The 19693-nt window shown below is 41.5% G+C and overlaps 1 protein-coding gene across 5 annotated transcripts in view; it reads left to right on the top strand.

The window, feature by feature from the left end:
- cadm1a (cell adhesion molecule 1a) overlaps positions 1 to 19693 on the top strand; it is a 371700-nt gene that overhangs the window by 334009 nt on the left and 17998 nt on the right. For 3 of the 5 annotated variants that reach the window (XM_047606949.1, XM_047606945.1, XM_047606947.1), the window contains one exon: positions 944 to 976. The exons of the other annotated variants lie outside the window; for them this stretch is intronic. In XM_047606949.1, the coding sequence (XP_047462905.1) occupies positions 944 to 976 (33 nt within the window). The remainder of the gene's footprint in view (positions 1 to 943; positions 977 to 19693) is intronic. 5 annotated transcript variants of the gene reach the window in all.

Below are 19693 nucleotides of genomic sequence, written 5' to 3'. Positions count from 1 at the left end.
TAGTAACACTGAATAGTTAATTGATTGTGTCTAGTCTAGTCTAGCCTTGACAATGGGCGAGAGGCATTTAAATAAAATAACTTCCGCTAACATCACATTATTCCATTTGTTCCATCTTTCTTTGATGGCTAACATTAGTTAATTCAGATAGCACGTTCAGCTCTGGTGTGCATGACCAAGTCTAATGTACACATTTTTTTTGTGTGTGTGTGTGTCCAACACACACTGGAATCGTCTTTGCACATCTCATGGCAGAATCAATTTTTAATTTTTTTTTGCAGCTGACAACAAAACTCTTGTAGACGGCGTCACACTTCCTGGATTTGCAGCGTAGTGTCTCCAGCAGCTAAAAAGGTCATCAAACCACGCCGGTGGATATGTCCCCTGCGCAGAGTCCCTCCAACAATGACCGCCGTTAATTTGTTTAAACTTCACTCGACTCCACATAAAGAGCCCCCCCTTTTGTAAACCGCTGATAAAAATGTTTTCCAAGTCGTAAACTGTTACATTAGTTCGGGCCGCGCTACCGTTTCCTCTTGATACTCTCATTTCTTCGCACCAGAGCCTCACAACCGCGCACGATAATAGTCTCTTTTCCGTATCTCCTCGAGCAGTGGCCGCGCTCCCCCTCTGAGTGGAACGTCCAGTGTGTGCAGTGCAAAGTGTTATTTGTGTGTGTGCGAGCTTCTGTTTATCTCTGCACTGCCTTTGGTTCCCTTTGATTTCCCTTAAGTCTTATGTCTTTTGTCATGTTCTGGTCTTCTGAATGCTTGCTTATGGGTGTCATTTGTTTTCTCCCCCCCCCCCCCTTCCTGCCCTGCCCTGCCCTGCCCCGCTCCCCGCTCCCTCCCTCCCCGCCCCCCACTTCTTCTTTATTTGCATGCTGTTCCTCCTGTTCCACACCTCCCTCCACAACTGCCATGTCCTCTCCTTGTGTGCTCAGACACTGCGCCCAGCACTGAACCTGCAGCTCATGGTTGGTATCTCTACTTTCCTCTTAATGTCTCTTTTTTGCAACTTGTAAATTTTTCTCTGCAGCATGCCCACTTTCACCGATGCACAACGGGCCGCATGCCTTTCATTTATTGATCACGCTCTCTGTTTCCAGGCAATAGGCTGTCAAGCTGCATTTTATGTTTGTTGCATTTCTCCTGTCAGAAATATGTTTGTTCGGGTTATACAACCGTTCTTTTAAAGTTTCTTCCTGCAGCTTCCCTTGCAGAGTGGCTTCACCGGCTAACCAATTACAGTGTTTCCCTGAAGGTGCCACAGAGGAATAGAACCCACTCTGAGGCCGTGGATGATTATATCGACAGCATGAGATGACTTTGACCTCATTTACCTGTTTTCATTTGTCTGAATGGAGATGATACACATCATTTTCCAATTCCGCCTAATTTGCATCCCCTTTTTTTTATCATTATTATTATTGTTATTATTATTTCGCGGGCGCAGTTTCATAATTTGTGCGAGCAAATTCCCCGTCACAAGCTTCCCGTTGAGCATGTGCTCGCTTGGCTCCGTCAGAAATTTGGAACTGACTCCGCTCGCCGTAATGACCACATTAGTGAGCGGCAGAGCAAAAATGAGCAACGGGGCCCCTGTTAACCCTGTTTGTGGTGATTAGGTTGCAGAATTTTATTGAGGTATGCGAATCACGGAAATTTTCACACAGGTCATCAAGACAAACACGGCAATGAAATTACCCCAAAACAAGAGAAACACAAAAATGTCTACTTTTCCGAGTCGGTAACCCAGCCTTGCTGCCATACGTGATTGACTCGTTGACCAGTGGGAGGTGAAGGCGTTTGCTCTTCTTACACAGTTTGAATTCTATTTATACCCCACGACAAGATGTTTTATTCAGATTGCACCCCCAGGCAAATGTACTAATTATGTGCAATCTTCATCTAGTATATTTGCATTCCCAGAAAAGTTAAGTTCTCTCTACAAAGAGATATCTGGACATGAATGCAGAATGGTCATCAGACGTCAGCTGGTAGATTTATGCTTGCGCTAACCGAACTGGCAAAACACAAGATGAATTTTATAATCACGGGAAAGGCAACGTGTTTTTGTCAGTGAGCTTAGCACTCAGTGATGTCGTCATGTGTTTCCAAATTAAGACGGTGGTTATTTTCTGACAGCGAATCATTTACAAATACCGCGGGAGGTAAGGGAACGAGAAGGGGCAGCCGCAGTGAGCTGTTAGATGAAGAGCTGCATATCTCCATAAAAGCCAAACACAGCCCCCATGGGTGATGCAAAAAAATGGCAATTATTTCCTGACTTCTTTAAAGAAAAAATGACAGTAGTTTGTTTTAGTGCTTTCAGAATCCTGTGATATTGAACCACATTTCTGGTGACTTGACGAAATTGAGGGTGAAATTATTATAGAAAGAACTTGTGGGATTTGGACAGGGTGGATTTTGTGCCAACTAAAAGAATTTTTGTCTTATTACCGTTTAGTTTGAGGAAGTTGTGTGTGAACCAGAGCTGAAGTTCATTTAGACAGTTACACGAGGGGGGTGTGCGGGAGATGGGTTTGGTGGAGAGGTAGAGTTGGGTGTCGTCGGCATAGCAATGAAAGCTGATATTGTGTCTTCTGAGGATGTGGCCAAGGGGAAGGAAGAGGAGGGGTCCCAGGACAGAGCCTTGGGGAATGCCGGATGTGACAGGGAACGCTTGGGAGGAGTGGGGCTGGAGAAGTAGGACTCAAACCAGAGAAGGGATGTGTCGGTGATGCTGGTGAATGGCAGGGAGTCTAATAAGGCTCTAATAAGGTCGAAGGCCACAGATATGTCGAGGGGGATGAGGATAAATGGGAAACTGGAATCAGCAGCGGTCAGGTGGTCAATGGTGATCTTAGTAGAGGTTATTGTGGGATAGTTTTTGACAAGAAGGGGAGATTTGAGATGACCATTTAAGCTCATCTAGTATCTAGCTAGCTATCTGTTCTTTGGAAACATAGATACAAACATATTTAAAATTCTGAAGGTGCATCATTGCCACAGTTTCTACAGTTGCACGTACAAATTGACACGAATTATAAATTGTGTTTCACCTTCATTTAAGATTAGGATTAAGAAAACCTTTATCCGTCCCGCAATGGGGAAATTGCAGTTTACAACAGGAGACAAGAGAGCAGCAAAAATGTCAAGACTAACAAGTGTAGGGTATATAAATAGTGGCACACAAAAAGTAGTTGCAGTAAATGGAAAATAAAAGTACTGGTTTCCTTATATTTTGAAAGTACTTTGTTGGCTTTTGTTGTTGTTTTTACACCTCCAGTTTTCACTAATTAATTTAATTAGTAAAAGAGATAATTAGATAATTTTGCTGCATTGGACACGTTGTAGACTTCGCATTCGAGAACCACCCTGGCGTCGCGCATGTTTTTGCAATATTGTCTCATTTATCCGTGAACTAATTGAGTTAATCATGTTATCACACTAACTCAGAGTATATCACAGTGATCCTGGCGGGATATGAGGTAGCTGAAGTGCCTCCTGATGGTGGCGACTTCCTCTCTCAGCAGCCAGGAGGTTTCCTTCCTGTAAATGACGGTGGAAGCTTTTATTGGAGAGACCGCAGATGTTGTTCTCTGTTTTCTAAGATGTGTTTTATGAATTTTTGAATGCTTGCCCCAGATGTTCTATCCAAGCGCATAATCATTTTTTAAATGTTGGTAATTAACTGCAGTGATGCATCATGAATATGATATTTGTATTTGCTGGTAGTTGTAGAGATACTCTATACTAAACAAGGAGCAGTGGCTGCCTAAACAAGATAATAGGAATCATTGTCCATTTAAGACTAATTTAAGAAGTTAAGGTGTAGGATTTAAATTAAACAAGTAAGACAAAGGACTTATTTATCTTTTAAATCAAATGAAATATACGCCCTATGAAAAGTAGCTTGTGTATTCACACAAAGATGACGGCAAACTTGTTGCTCTCAATTAACATTTCTTTTATTGTTTAGCATGCTCATTTTATCTTTTGCGGCGTCTCTATAACACATAACAAGTAATAAGTAGATATAAGTGACAAATAAAAGCGACAGACCTTAGTTATTAGAAATAATTCTTTATATAGAATTAAAGTGGCCTGTGAACAAATAAACATAAATAAAGTAAAACTAAGAAAATGACAACACTGAAATACTTACGGTAACTGGGAGAAGTTACATTTTCCTTCCGACACTATTTTTTTTATTCTCTAAAGACTGGTTTAACAGTGCACACTTTTTTTCAAGTTCATTTTTCAAAAAGTGTGTCATACTCTCAGGTCAAAAAATAAACAAATGCAACATTACATGTGATGTACTTATTTGCAGCCCCACGAACATGAACCCTAAAACATCACAATTGTCCTCTAGTCCCCTTTATTTTATTTTACAATCATCTGGCCCTCACAGTGTCTACTGAGAAAAAGTTCTGGACCTTGGACAAATGTAGTTGATGACCCCTAACATAGAAGTTCAACTTCCCTTATTTTTATTTCATACTGACAGACTTAAAGGGTTGAAGGGTTACATTCACATTGAATGAGTCCGATGCCATGAATCTGTGCCAGCGCGGGAAGTTGTACATCCTTTATGTAGCATGGCAGCGTTGAATGTATTCCAGATGTTTTTGACCGATGTCAACACAGAATGATTAACAGTTCAGAATCTACTCAAACCAAAGGAGCTTTCAATGCCTTGTTCAGCGTTTCCGCCAAATCACTTCTATGTCTCAAAGTAAACTTTAAACTCAATTGCAGCTCCGTATGCCCTTAGAGCAGCTCTAATTGATATTTATGCAATGTTAGAGCATATCAAAATATATCATTATAGCCTATCTCAGATGTAAAGACCTTCATACAAATAAACACTAGCTGTTGAACATAGGGAGTTATTTAGCAGCTACAGAGCAAAATATTTCCCTCAGGAGATGGTAGAGGCCAACAAAAGAGCTAAAAGAGAGTCCAAATACTTTAAAATACTTATCTTCTTTAACATTTCCTGTATTTCTGTATAATTAACCAGGGTTTAACTCAATAGAGTCGGTGAGAGGGAGCATCAGCCAATGTTGAGGGTGTCCGGCATGAATTCTCAGTAGTTCTGTGAATAACGAATCATTTTGTAATGATCTGGGCTTCAAGCCTTGATTCATCCCGTATTGACACTGATGAGTCCGTGAACGGCGGCGCAGTCCTAATCAGATCAGCTGTGTACTGTACGTCCTCAGAGATGGAGGTCACCAAGAGGAGGAGAGAAAGTTATGAAATTAAATGATCGACTTAGAAAACTGTGGTGCTGCGGCAACAATACTTTTGTAGTTTTTTAATTTGGGGACACATTTCACTGAGGCTCGATAGCATTGGGAGAAAATGGCTTCAGCTAATGAAAATGATAATAAAAGATAAGCTTGTTTGAGGAACGTTAGTAAGCATTTGGAATATCGATTAGACTGCATTCATCCTCCAAAACGGACGCACCATTGCTAAAACAAAAAAAAAAAAAAAAAAAAAAAAAAATAGGTGGAGAAATGCCTTTTTGACCACTCAGAGACACCGTACATGCAGGTTATCCAAAATGGTGCCTGATAAAGTCTTTGCAAGAAGTGAGAGAATCAATCCTCTCTTGTTTCCTCATTTTTTTTCTCTATTAATACGATAACAAAATCAAGATTTGTGCAAGATTTTCGTGCACAGTCATTTTTATTTTATTTTAGAACACTTAGGACTTGATGCTGAAATGCCTCAACTGTGGCTTGATAAGTGCAGCTAGTCTTCCTCTCATCACAGTGCTGGCGGTTTGATCAAGTGTGCGTGTGTGTGTGTGTGTGTGTGTGTGTGTGTGTGTGTGTGTGTGTGTGTGTGTGTGTGTGTGTGTGTGTGAGGGATGAGAGGCAAATTGCAAATGACTTTGTGTAAAGGTGCAGTCATTTGCCATAATAGCACACCTCTGATGTTAGCTGTAGCCGGCTCAAGCACTGCTGCTCTCTTCAGGAGAGAGGCGGGAAATTAGGGAGGATACATGGCATGCGGTGAGGGGTCAGTGCTCATATAACATAATTCGCTTATTGTTATCATATATTCAACACATATGGATTAACAATACCGTCAGGAAGAGTGTCGTGATGTCCTTTATTAACATTTAAATTGCTTACTTTAGAAAGTCTTGTTGAAAGCTACAGTGAGTCGTGAATTAGATTCATTCAGTGGAACATGGAACCAGTTTTTCTTGTTCTTTTTTTTTTCTCAATTTAATCATACATGTATGAGAACATATTCCTTGTGCGCTCTTTCCAAATGTCCACCTAGTTGTACAAGTGGAAGAAGAAAACGTAGCAATACTGCAATTGGGAAAAAATAAAAAGGATTCCTTTACAAATAGAACAGAACTTCAGACTCACCGTTTCTCAAATGAATACATATGTGGAAATATGTATAAAAAATAATATATAATAATAATTAGAAAAGTCTGTCATACTTCAGTAAAAGCATAAAAAAAGCAAGAATAACAGACTTCATTATTTTCATGTAAAAGCTCTTATCCAATCACATTTCAGCATTTATTTGTTGCTAGGGCCAAAGAAATCTGCCCTGAGGCCTTCAGAATCAGTTCCACAGGCCCTGCAGCATAAAAGTGTTGATCAGACTGTTGTTCTGACCAATCAGGTTTTGAGTTGAGGACAACAGGGCCTGTTAGCAGGTGTTGGTGAAGTCAGCATATTCCCACCCTTTGATTGGATAGTGACAGAGTGACTAGTTAGAACTAGTGAACGGCCTCTGTTGTGAGCTGGACGAGCAAAAATATAGTTGTGTTGATTTAATGGCTGTTTTGTCACTGCACAATGGCTGGAGGAGGAGAAGAAATGGATTTGGTTGAGAATTTACTGTCAAAGCCATTTTCAAGACGGACGTTTCAAGAAAAGCTGGACATCGGTAAGAGATGTCTGGCAACAACAGAAAAAGATAAGTCAGCCACTTTCAATCCACTAACTAGGAGCAGTACCCCTGGCTCACAGGCTCAAAACACTTAGGAAAACTCTAAATTGTTTTGGTGAGTAAAATGAATTATATATAAATCTTTTATGTATCTTTATGTCATTTAAGTGGGTCGACATTGATGCTTCTGCTGGATTTGATGTATGGTGGCTACAGTCAAAGAGGAGACTTGTTGTCTGTGTTTTGAATAGTTTTGAGTTTATTGCTCTACTGATGGCATTCATCTCGCTGTATGAGATACGACGCAACGTCCTGTTTAATTGCATATGTGTGTGATGTTGATGGGTTCTATACACGTCCTAACAATGGTTTTAAGAGGCGGTGTTTCTGTTCCTGAGTTTATGACACCACGTTAGCCCCTTTAGTCTGGTTTTATACTGGCATTCTGTCCGTAGACATAGACGTATATATGTCTATAATTCTAACTATGGGTGTGTGTTTGTTTTATAATAATGGTTGATGGCCTAGGTGGAAAATGAACGGCCTGCCACTGAGTATCAGCAAAAGCTACTTATCACAGTGAAAGTACTAATTACACATCAAAATGAAATCAGACAAGCAACATTTAATCTAGAGCTCATTTACGAATTGTTTATGCCGTCAGGTGGCTTTACAACCTGACTGGTTTTTAAAGTTTTAATCTGCTGTAACACAATTCCTGGTGCAAGTACCTAAAATGTGTACAGTAAAATAACCTAATAAAAGTACAGTACTTGAGTAAATGTGCTTTACATCACACTTCCAGCTCCTAGTTCCAAGCCATTGAGGCGCTCTTACTATGCAACGCAAGTTTTTAAAAAGACAACTTTATGTGACTTTGTGAGCTAAATCACTTCAGAAAGCGCAGCGCATTGCATTTAGCATTTAGTGCCGTGTTCGAGTGCCTATTTAAAAGCGGAATCACTAATTTTGGTGTCAACAGCCTCCAATAACCGGACAAAGTTCTAAAATGCTAATTTGTGTCTGTATTTCCCGACCCGGAGTGTGACACCCAGTCAGAGCCTGTTAGAGAAGCATCCGCGCTGACCGCCTCTCGCCTTTCTCCCGTATCCTCCTCAAACGCTGTTGCCATGGCGATGCCCTGCTTTCCATGACTAAAAGAGAGAGGATGCTGAGACACTATTGAGCTTGAAGGCTCTCCCCGAGATTGTCCATTTCCCTCTAAAATAGGCAAGGAACAGGGGGGAAGAGGTGCGGAGGGCAGGAGCGGACAAATTAAACATGCGGCAGAGAACAGAAGAGGCTCTGAGATGAGCCGCCGGTGGACTGGAGGAGTCCGTGTTGAAACGTTTTGTTCTTATGAATTAAACTTTGGCTGCCATGCTGGAATGAGAGAGGAAAAAGAGACCCAGAAATGGAGGGAAAAGCTCAGACATAATGATTGGTTTTGCTATACATGTGGATTAACCCCACTGCACGTCTGGCTGCGCGAAGTCGTTGTCGCTTCAGACCCTTGGAGTTAAAGTTGATTATGCAAAACTGTAGAAACGGCTGCATAAGTATTGATGCTATAGAAACGCAGGGTTGGCATTGTGGACACATTTTAAAGGAGAAATAGCCTTATAACCTTCTAGCAAAAGTTCTTTGTTGAAATAAAAATAGCTTAGGCTTACAATGCCCTCCAACCTTTTTTCAAAACACCTCTTAATACGATCGTTATGATGCCACCTCTGTAATAGCCATCAACGTCACATGCAATAAAGCAGGACGTTGCTGTTGGAGTATGCATACATGCAAAAACATCATACAATAAATATGTTGTAAGGAGATACTGAAAATAACACCCCACTAGTACACCCAGGTCAGCCTGACATGTACTTGGGACCAAATCTGACAATAACAGGAAAACACACGATTCGGTAAAACTGAGTAACCAGAAGTGTTCCCAGAATACACACATCAACCAAACACAAACAAGCCTGTCATTTACTGCACACACCTATGGCTCAACACAAAACATTTAACCCACACACCAAGACTATATTAACTACAGCCCAGATGTTTGTCGTTGGGTTGTCCCATGAGTTTGTCTAGCACAGTTCCCTGTGATGAATAAAATATCGCTAAGGCTGTGAGGAAGGACAAGTCTGTGGTAGGGCGGCACGATTATTGTCAGAATGATAATCATGATATTTTTTTATAGTATTGTAATCACGATTATTCATCATCTTGGGGAAAACATGCTGAAAGTACTTTTATTCACTACTTTTAAACAAACAATATTCAAACAGTTTTCAGGGCAAAATGAAACTTTAAATTACAATAAATGCTTGATAATGAAAAGTAAAATTTTCACAAGTGGTAGTCTGGGTTGCCGATGGACATGGACGTCGATTTACTGAAGCCTTTGGCCTTTTTTAGACGAGACACAACTCTTTGCATATCGCTTGTTGTTGTTTCACGTCACTCGCCCTAAATCCAAACCTAAACCCCTTATTGTAAAATCCCTAAACCCGTAGCCATGCGTTCAACCTGGTGGTTGGCTGACTACTGGTTGAGAAAATGCTTGATTAGATATTCAGCAGAGCCCAAATTTTAAATGTAAATACCGCCGATGAACAGATTGATGTAATCGTAGCAGCCAAAATCGCGATCATGATCAAAATTCGATGAAATGTGCAGCCTTAGTCTGTGACTGCCGTCTGGTTTCTTGGTTTCTAATAGTAATTTGTAAATTAGAGTGAACCGGATCAGTTTCGTGTCGTAGACCGGTATCTCATATAGCGAGATGAATGCCGTCACTAAAACACAAGACTCGCTTGGGACTGCAGCTACGCTCCAGTGGCACATTAGTCGACCCAATATAATGCCAAAAAAATACATAAGAGATGTAACTTTTACTCATTTTACTCACCAGAACTTAAACAACTTAGAGATCTCCTCTGAGCCTGTCAACCAAGGTTAGCGCTCATAATCGCTGACCTAAAAGTGGCAGATCCAGTCTTTCCTTGGCTGCGTCAGGCTAGCTATCTCCATTGTTTGGCTCTTCCTCACAACATCCAGCTTTTCCTTCAAAGTCCACCGTGAAAATGGCGTTTGTAGATACCGTTGGTTGTTTGGGGGTAATTTCAAGTTGTTCTTGAAGATGCATCATTGGCCACTTTAACCAAAATAAAGGAATAACCATTTCTTCGCTTTGTGTAGGATTTTCTTCCCATCATGTCACCTGTTTGAGGTAAACCAACTCCCTATAATTAATGTGTTTCTAGCAAGAGTGGTCCACAGCTCAGACGCGGTGATGTTCAACCACTGTTCGTACCTCTCATCTCACTTCCTTCTCCTCACTCTTAATGAAAGGCCATGTTGGTGGAAGATGTCAGTTGCTGCAGCTGATGGCTAGCTGCACCGACTAATTTCCCATCCGGAGAGGTGAGCACGTCTGGAAAGGACACACCTGCCAACACGGCTGTCAGCCGGCGTGTGAAGGTAGTGGGATAATTGAGCCGCGCTTGGAGATCTAATAGCGGAGGGGAATACAGCGGCATAATGGCCACTTTGCTCACAGTGGGATTGAGGCGGGTGATGCACAAAACTTTTCTCTTTAATCCAAGGACTACGCTGTCACATTTGGATGTCGTTAGAGAGACAAGACATTCATTAAATGACTAAGACACAAAGTGCCAGATTACTCAGGCACCGAGGTGCAACAAATGAAGTGATTGCATCTCCAGACTTTGATTACTGCCATCTTCTGAGAGGGTTTTCACACTATCATCTGTCATTTGATCTCCTGGCTCCTCGTGTTCATGGTGTATGTTCGGCGTATATAGTGTACGGAAGTTAATCGAAGAGACGTGTGTGGCTGAATTCCAAATGGATTCCTCTCGACTTGGAGACGGAGTCCTTGGAAGCCTGAGGGGTGATCTTGAGTTGACAAGCTATCAAAGGGACAGATGGTGCTGCCAACATCACTGACTACGTGGCTTATTGGTAGGTGAAAGGGACACCGTGGAAGGGTTTTGATTAGTTTTGATGATGGCGCGCATGCAAAGGAATTTGGTTGCGATGAGCTGGATGAGAGTCAGAGGAAACATGTCCGAATTAAGTGTGAAATTGGAAACAAATGTTTATTTCTGATCAGAAATAACCCCCAAAAAAGCCCCTGAAAACTTTAAAACTCTGTTGCCATTAGGTAGCCATAGATAGATAGATAGATGGAGAGATAGATATATAGTTCTTCTAGTTCTTATAGTTCTTCTGCCCATCATCACATAAAATCCAAATAATTCGATTGGTCCTGCAGATCTTTGATACCATCTACGTGACTGTGATTCAACTGCATTCACAAAGTGGTTGATTAGCACCTGTTTATAATCAATAAAAATTGAAATAAAGTGAACTCCTCTGGCTTTGAGAACTAAACTAAACTAAAAAATAAAGAAAGAAAAGGTCTGCCTCTTTATAAGGGTGCATGCCTGAGAAACACTGTTTTGTCCATGTGGTTTGTCGCACTAGTTGGACTACAAAGAGGAAGCTGTGGTTCTTATTTCTTCTTTTTTCAGCTAAACTAAAAAGCACACATGACTTATTACTAATCCCCTACATGTTTATTGAAGGACGTGTTTCCCTATCTGCCTAGCTATCACTCTCATCTCCAGTTAGGGCAAAATACAAGACGGTAGTTTTCCAGGCATTCACAATCTGCCCAATATTACATATCCTGTTGTTTTGTTTTTTATTTGCCCTGTGATAGACTGGCGACCTGTCCAAGGTGTACCCCATGACTGGACTATGTTCTTTGCATACAAGACCCACAAAACAACAGTTTACAGTTGCATATTTACATAAAAGTGTCCTAAAGTGTGTACAGTGTAAGTGCATACAAGATGGAGACATTTAGGTCACAAGTGGTTTGGTTTTGAAAAAGAAAAAGACTAAATTTAATGAATTCTAAGGTCAAATTTCAAGGTTTTAATCACTGGACATCATGTGTTTAATCATTAAAAAAAGAAACGGAGACTGAGGTGATTGTGTCCTTAGGAAAGTTGCTCTGATTTGACCATGGGAAGTTAGTTGTGGATTTTGCGTCAGCGCCGTACAGTGACTCCTTCAGCACGTGGAGAGAATGATGTGTTTGTATTAGAGGGTGGCTTGAACCTGCCCGTGGGGGCCCTCTTCAAATGAGGCGCATATGCTGCATTAATTAGTTTCAGACACACAACGGAGTGCGACAGGTGACAAACAGGGGTCTCCCACCCCCGCCCTCCAATAAAAAAAGAAAGAAAAAAAAAAAAGAAAAGTCTTTCTCCTCTCATAACTCACCTCCTGCTGAAAGTAAAGTGAACCTCTAAGGTTCCGTCTGGCTTTCCATGATGAAATAAACAGGGAAGTGCTGAAATAGATGGTGAAGTGTAATCAGCGGTGATTTCTCACCTCACCTGTCACATTGCTGCGATGCTTTGAATAGAGCAACAGCTGCATGGAGGTGGAATTCTTAAGTATGCTAACAAGTGGCATCCATTTACATACTTTTTTTTTTTTTTTGGTGCGGGATGATTTATTGTTTTTTTGTTTTGTTTTTTTCCCCAGCACCCTTCATGCAATTGCCATATATAGAATAAATAAATATGTCATACTGTCCAACTGTGAGATTAAGCCGCATGGTTATTTTCCATTCAAAATTTAACAAATGCCTGTGCATTCGTCTTTTAAATATACATTAATTACCATATTCTCTATTAGCCGGTAAACATAAAAAAATAGCCGTTTGGAAATGTATTTCTTTATCTTTTGTTAATGTACTTGCTGTTTATGAAACCGCTCGCGTCAGGCCACCAGATGCGCACGAACCAGTGCGATTATTTCACATTAATCCGAGCTGTCAATCATCCCCATCTGCCTCTCAGCTCTGCTACCTGCTGAAGTGACAACACCTGCGTCACCGTAGCAGCCTCACACCAACTGCTCTCTCATTAGCTCGTCTAAGCACTTTCCAAACCTCTTGCCAGAACAGTTTAGCATATTACCTGCCGTGATTATGTATCGCATGACAATAAACGTCAGAGTTGTTGCGGGCTTAAACTTATTTTCTTGATGTAACGTGTTAGAAATCTGCCTTAGATCAGTAGTTTTCCCAGGCCTGCACAAAATCGACGCGAAGAAATCAATATTAAATGTGCTGTTTGTGTTATTTGTTCTGTTTATCATTTTATTCTCGCCGCGTTTCATAGCCATCCCTAACCTAATTATGCCGCGTATAATATTCTCATAAAACTTAAAGCAGCAGCTGTACATATATCATTCCTATAGATTATCTGGAAAAAGAAAAACACACAGTGCACACAACATGCAGCTGTCCACATCTTCACATTGCATCGCATCGCATGCTTCGCATTGCATTGTGATTGGAGTGCAGTCTGCACATTTTGATCAAATTCTTGAAAAACAAGAGCCTACAGTCATGCTAGCAGCTCCTAAAGGCTGTAATTAATGAGCTAAATGCTAATCTCGGGTCCTCAGCCAGAGGCTGGGAAGCCTGAGAGTCCTGCACAGCATCTCAGCTGTTCCTAGTGCTGCACTCTTCAGAACATAGATGTTCCTGGAATCTGCCGTCGCCGTCGCCTTCACCTTCCACTTCTTTTCAAGTTCCTCTTTCAGCCCTCGGTATTTCTCAGACCATCGCCGGCTGATCAGTCTGGGCACGACTTTTCTCCACCGTCCTCTCAGGTGTCTCCCATTTTGACCTTGGGATTTCCAGTCGGCACTCTGCACAGATGTTCCTGAACAGTGTGCCAGCAACTTGCTTATTGTGTTCCACGTATTCCCTGCATGCTAGCATCTTGCACCCCGCCGTCATGTGATGGATTGTCTCAGCCTGGCTTCTTTACACAGCCTCCACCTATGCTCTTTCCTGGTGTGGTAGAGTCTGGCCTCTATTGATCCTTTAGCTAGAGCCTGTTCCTGTGCTGCCGTGATGTGCTGCCTCCGTAAACCCCTCCATCGAAATCACTGGTATTCGAGACCTCTTAGCCTGAGTCTTGAAACATGTGCTTTATTGTCTTAATTTTCCACAGCTGGGATGCTGTGGATAAAAGACGTGGCTGAGGATGTTTGCATGGCCGACACTCCTTTGTTGTTGCGGCTCACTGTCCTGTCATGGCAGCTAAGGCTTTTGGATGTTTAACCCCTAGAGTCTAACTTTATGCTGCCTTTAAGTTGGTGTTTACTATTGTCAAGAATAAGCATTGTAAGCATTAGTTGTATGGAGTTTGCTTTGCAATTTTAGAACATATTTGAGGATGATGTTCCCAACAGCCTCATCCTTTCTTTACGCCTGCATCCCTCGAGTGAGTTGTAAGTTTGGCACAAAGTACAGATGTGCTCTGAGGAAGATGGGAAATTCAGTGGCTTTCCAAGTTCTGACTCATTAAGGGATCACTAAAGCTCTTACAATGCATCACATGGAGACTTTGAGTTTTTCATAGCAACTTGTCGTCTAATTGTTGAGATGTTGCACTCGAACCCACAGGCAGGACTAGGGAATCATGAAAGCCATTCAGGTTCATTCTCTATTGAACATAAATACTGACAAATCCAAAAGAAACTCAGATATTTCTCTTTGACCAACTGGCTTATTAGCATCCAGCTGATCTGAGTACCTCCTTGACAGTATTGCTAATGTTAGACTAGGTAGAGAGTAGGGAAGGGTATCGTTAAGGTTTTAATCCAATACTTTTGATGGATGTGCCGGTGCACAAATGGTGCCCAAAGGTGCTCAAATTCAAGGAATTAGCTCCTTTGCACAATATCGCATTCGAGCACTTTTTGCAGGTTGCCAAGTCTCCGTCTTTTGAGGTGAAGTACAGACAAACATTTGAACGTTTGGCCTTTTGAAGGTTCACTTCCATCCATGATGAGGAAAAACTGTACCCATCTCTAAAAGTGACATGTACAGTGGCCCTGAAGTTCAAAACACAACAGCCTTTCACAAAAACATGACATTTCAGAAAACACAACAACATTTCAGATTACGGAAAGGGTAGGGAGAACCCTTCTTGTTTCTGGTTGAATAGAACCCGTGCTAAAATAAAAGACTGATGTGGGTGGTTGTTTCGCTGCCAGTCAAGAAAGGACAAAAGCCAACACTTCATTTCCTGTTTCTACTAAGCTGTGTCTGTGCACAAGTTTTAAATCGAAAGAGTGGAGGATGAGATATCGTTAATAGAGGTATATCTTTACTGGTTACCTGATTTTAAAAGTAACTATGTTAGATTACAAGTTACTTTATTAGAAGTGTTGTCCCTACCCTTTCCATAATCTGAAATGTTGTTGTTTTTTTAATGTCGTTGTGTTTTCTTGAATGTCCTTGTGTTTTCTGAAACGTTGTTGTGTTTCTTTAATGTCGTTGTGTTTTGACCTTAAGGGCCACCATAGAGACGGCTTCTCATATCTGCATCTGTCATGTGATGATCATCTTACACATCACAGATCCAAAGCCTTTATTCAAATAGTTAAGTTTTTTTTACATGGAGATATGGGCTCATAGCTAATTACATGCTAAACTGTAGTAGCACACAATGTATGATTAGTAAGATAGAAAACATGAAAGTAGACAACAAGAAAGTAGAGGACAGGTGCTCAGTGCATCATGGGAAGTCCCTCAGCTGCCTGGACCTACGGTAGCCTAACTAAGAGACGGTTCAGTGTAACCTGAACCAGCCCAAACTATAAGCTGTATCAAAAATGAAAGTTGGAATAGGCTTTTTATGCTTTACTTTATTTAAGATGCCTCAAGTCGGCTGACAAGTCTGCGCTCTTTGCATACCTAATACAGATCTGACCACACTGCGGACAGAATTGAAATAGAACGCACGCCTATTAAAAGACCCTCTCCGCAGCAGACATTTTGACTTGTCACAGCAGGGAAAGCACAGGTGGAATTAATGATGGCTCGGTTCCGTTAAGTGTCCCGGTGAGCGATGACAGTGCACCAGCATGCACTAAAACCGGACCTCCCCCTTAATGGAACGTGGCCGTCATTAATACACCTACTGTGACTAATCAAAATGTCTGCCGTGAAAAATGACCGTCCCAGCTGTAAATGCAAAGTCCCGTAGTCAGGTGTCATTATCCAAGGAGCAAATCGAGCATGCTAATACCAGGCGGTAATGGGGTCTTGGCGCCTGGTAACCTTTCGGAAGACAGTGTTGTAACATTAGGTGCATGATGATTTCTTTTTTTAGTGTGTCTTTACAGAATATTATTAGTTGAACGCCACTTTATTATCCATGTCACAAGACTGGAGAGGAAGGAGCTCCCACGGAGAATATTGTTTACTGAAGACAAATGCCTCTATTAGAATATTAATTTGAATATTATTCCTGAATGGTAAACTATTCTCCTTGGTAGCATGCTAACTGATTACCTGTCATTTATTATTATGTAATATGTAATCATTCTCAGGCAATGAATGCAGCTTGAAATGTGGTAACAAAAAAAAAAAATATGATTATATCTCACAACTCTTATTAACATGAGCCAAAACAAACTGACTGTGTTTGTTCGTTAGTCTTGGCCGGTGCTGTGTCGCTGATCCCAGTGCAGGGAAACACTTTTATTCAGTGGTATGTGGCTTACATCCTAAAATTAATAACATTATTTAATATTCACGAAAAATAAAAATGAGATCGGAGAGGAAATTGAAATTGATTATTAATAGCTGGTGTACAGCACCCTTTTCCTTCTTTCCTATTCTAATTTGCAGCTCCAGTCCCCGGGGCCATTATAAGGCTTTGGTCACTCTCTTTTGGCATTATTCTTTGCTTATTTTCTTCCCTTTAGTGGCCTCATGCTTTCAGTCTCAAACATCTGTCCCTAAACATAGCCCTCTGTATTTTGCGTAAATGAAGCAAAAATTTCCCATTTGTCCGAGATCATCCATCGTCACAGGCTTCACTCACTTTTAGCAGCACACGATACAATATCTGGCTCTAATGCGAGCTAGTGTGTGAAATTCTGCAGGTTTTCCCTTTTCCCTGGCACCATCTATGCATGTAAGCTGGTCTGAATTTCCTTTGAGGTGAGGTTTGGATTAGAGGCCGACACCAAGCAGTCAGCCTCGCTGAAAAGGATTTTGCTATCGCTGCACTGGTTTTTGTCAGCGTTGCTGCACCTTGCAGAGATTGTGCCACAACATTGCTCCTCAAAGAAAACGGCATGACGAAGCAGGCACAGGGACAGTAATAACAAAGAGAATATTCTGCATGACATCTACCTTTACATAAAGGCAGCAGTCTGGTTATTTTTTTCCCTCTTGACTCTGCAGCATTGACTCTTGGGACCCATAGGTCTGTTCAGAACGTTCGGACTTAGATCGCTTTTCATTTTGTTAGTGTTAGTGTTAGTATTGGTGCAATACACAACTGCTGTATTCAGACCTAATGGCTATTCTGTTTGTCCACCTTAAAGGGATACACCACCCCCATGTGAAATTTAGTCACTCACCATATTACCCAGATAAGTAATATGAAAGCGCAAAAACATAAATTTTGCCTGCTTTAAACTTTCAATAATTGTGTTTGATTATTTGGGGTAATATAGGAATTATATACATGTGTCGACTGTCATCCACAGTCTTCTTCAGAGGCATCATCTGGTAGAAGTGACGTGTCGTTTAAAGAGAAAAAGAGGTTGGTCCAGGGATTGTCCTAATCCAGAAGCGCCGCTATTAGCTTCAGCTTAGCATAGGCACTGTAATGTAGTGTTGCCAGTTAGCCAGTGGTTTGCAAAAGTGATAAATCAAGTCAAGGAATTACTTCTTGTGGCCTGTACATCCATATCAAGTGCAAATGCCAATGCAATTAACATGAAGAGACTGCCTAGGGCAGGTACAGACTTGGGACGCTATAGCAGAAAAGCATCTGAAAACCAGTCACGCTAGTGTTTTGACAGACGTTTTGACAGTTTTTAGGGGTTTTTCTCACTCATCCAACTCTGGTGAATTCTTTGAGTGACTAATTTTCACATAGGGTTGGTGTATCCCTTAATCCACCCATATGCGGTTTAGGCCCCTAGCACCTTAGCCTGACATGCACCTCCCAAGAAATGTAAATACACGCCACAGGAACACAGACCACACGAGCTGTGATTGGTCCGCTTGGTAGCAGCATGTTACTGCTTTAGTATTTCTGGCTGCTTCACCCGTCTCTTCCAATGAGGAGGTTGTGAGATACAAACATTTGCTGGAATTTCAGTTAAAGTTTCAGTCGCCATTTTTGAAAGTGAAGCAGGAAGTGGAAAGTGAAAACAATTCGTACATACGTGGGTCATGGTCTTTAGGTCCTGCACTGTCCTAAAGCCTTTAGGTTGGGTTTAGGGGTCCAGTCCTAGTTAACCAAACTACCATAGAATGAACGCACCTATAGTCACTTATACATAAACAGGCCAACCAGCAGAAACTACCATGGAAAATTTAATTAAGAAGTAACCGTTCCGTTCAGTGCAAAACTTCGGAAGCTCCATATAACCCCAAGTGTCCTTAGATTTGTTGGTTTATGGAAATAGTCGGTGAGCTAAGCTATGAGTGGTTCACATGAACAGCTCATTTCTGAGTACGACCTTGACCAGAGAATGTACCACAGCCTGTTTACTGCCTGTATGTAAATGTAGCCATTGTCTTGGCTTCTTTTCCAGGATTAGCCTCTCATTTCCTTGGCACAGTTCCTTCACCCAGGGCTCTGTCTGCTGTGTACACAGATCTCCACAAAGCCCCCGATGTCATTTCACTGATACTGTTCTGTCTCACAACACCGGGATACACCGAGTCTCTTCTGTTGTTAATATCAATATGCCAAAAGCAGAGGAGACACAGGACTCAGGGAGTGTATTTATTTCAGCGCCGTAAATTTCCGTGAGTTCAACCTTGACTTTCTCCTTTTGCTTCATTTGGCTTCTGCTCATTGGGGCTTAAAAATAAAAAAATAAATAAAAACTCCCGGCCTTTTTCTATAATAAACATACGATTAATTGTCAGTCATTTACCTTGACTTCATCAAGGGATGCAAAAACAGAAACATTCAACCCGAGCGAACAAGGCCTCTGGCTCTGCCTCTCGCAGCCACGAGCATAAATCCTCAAGAGTTTTTCATCCGTTGTTGAAATGGCCGAGGCTGGAGGCAGCTCAGTGACAGCGGGGCGGGAGGAGAGTGTTAGTGGAGGTGTGGAGGGGAGCTTGATAATCACGCATGAGAGAAGAAAGGGCAGTCTGGTGGATGGAGAGAAGCTCCGCTGGGCTGCTTTTTTTTTTTTTTTCTCTCCTCCCCCTTCCAAACAGTGTCCCCATTAACACGACTGATGTGCATCTCTGCAACAAGCCGCACACTCATTTGGCCTTGGGAGCCATAGAGAGTCCTCAATGTGTTAGGATAAGTCACTCCTGAGACCACTAAAAGCCATTATTAGAAGGTGTTTATTGAGCTAGCCATGGCCTAGATACAGCTTAATATCCTGAGAACAGTTATAGCCCATAATTATATTACATTTTGGAATGAAGACTGGCCGTGATTAGATAAATGATGAATAGCTCCATCAGATTAAAAAAAAAAAAAAAGGTGGAAGGTTTCTAAGAAGATAATGCACTGTTGGCTTACTTTCGCAAGAAGCCGGAGCCTTTGCTTTTCTTCTCGTGACAATATTGTTTGACACCAAAAACGCATTTAATTACACAGGCGGAGGCTTTATATTAATGCCGCATAATA

The sequence above is a fragment of the Mugil cephalus genome, chromosome 15 (assembly GCF_022458985.1).
Source record: "Mugil cephalus isolate CIBA_MC_2020 chromosome 15, CIBA_Mcephalus_1.1, whole genome shotgun sequence".
NCBI lineage: Eukaryota > Metazoa > Chordata > Actinopteri > Mugiliformes > Mugilidae > Mugil > Mugil cephalus.
The sequence above is the reverse complement of the archived record's forward strand: the minus strand, read 5'-3'. Positions and strand labels throughout refer to the sequence as shown.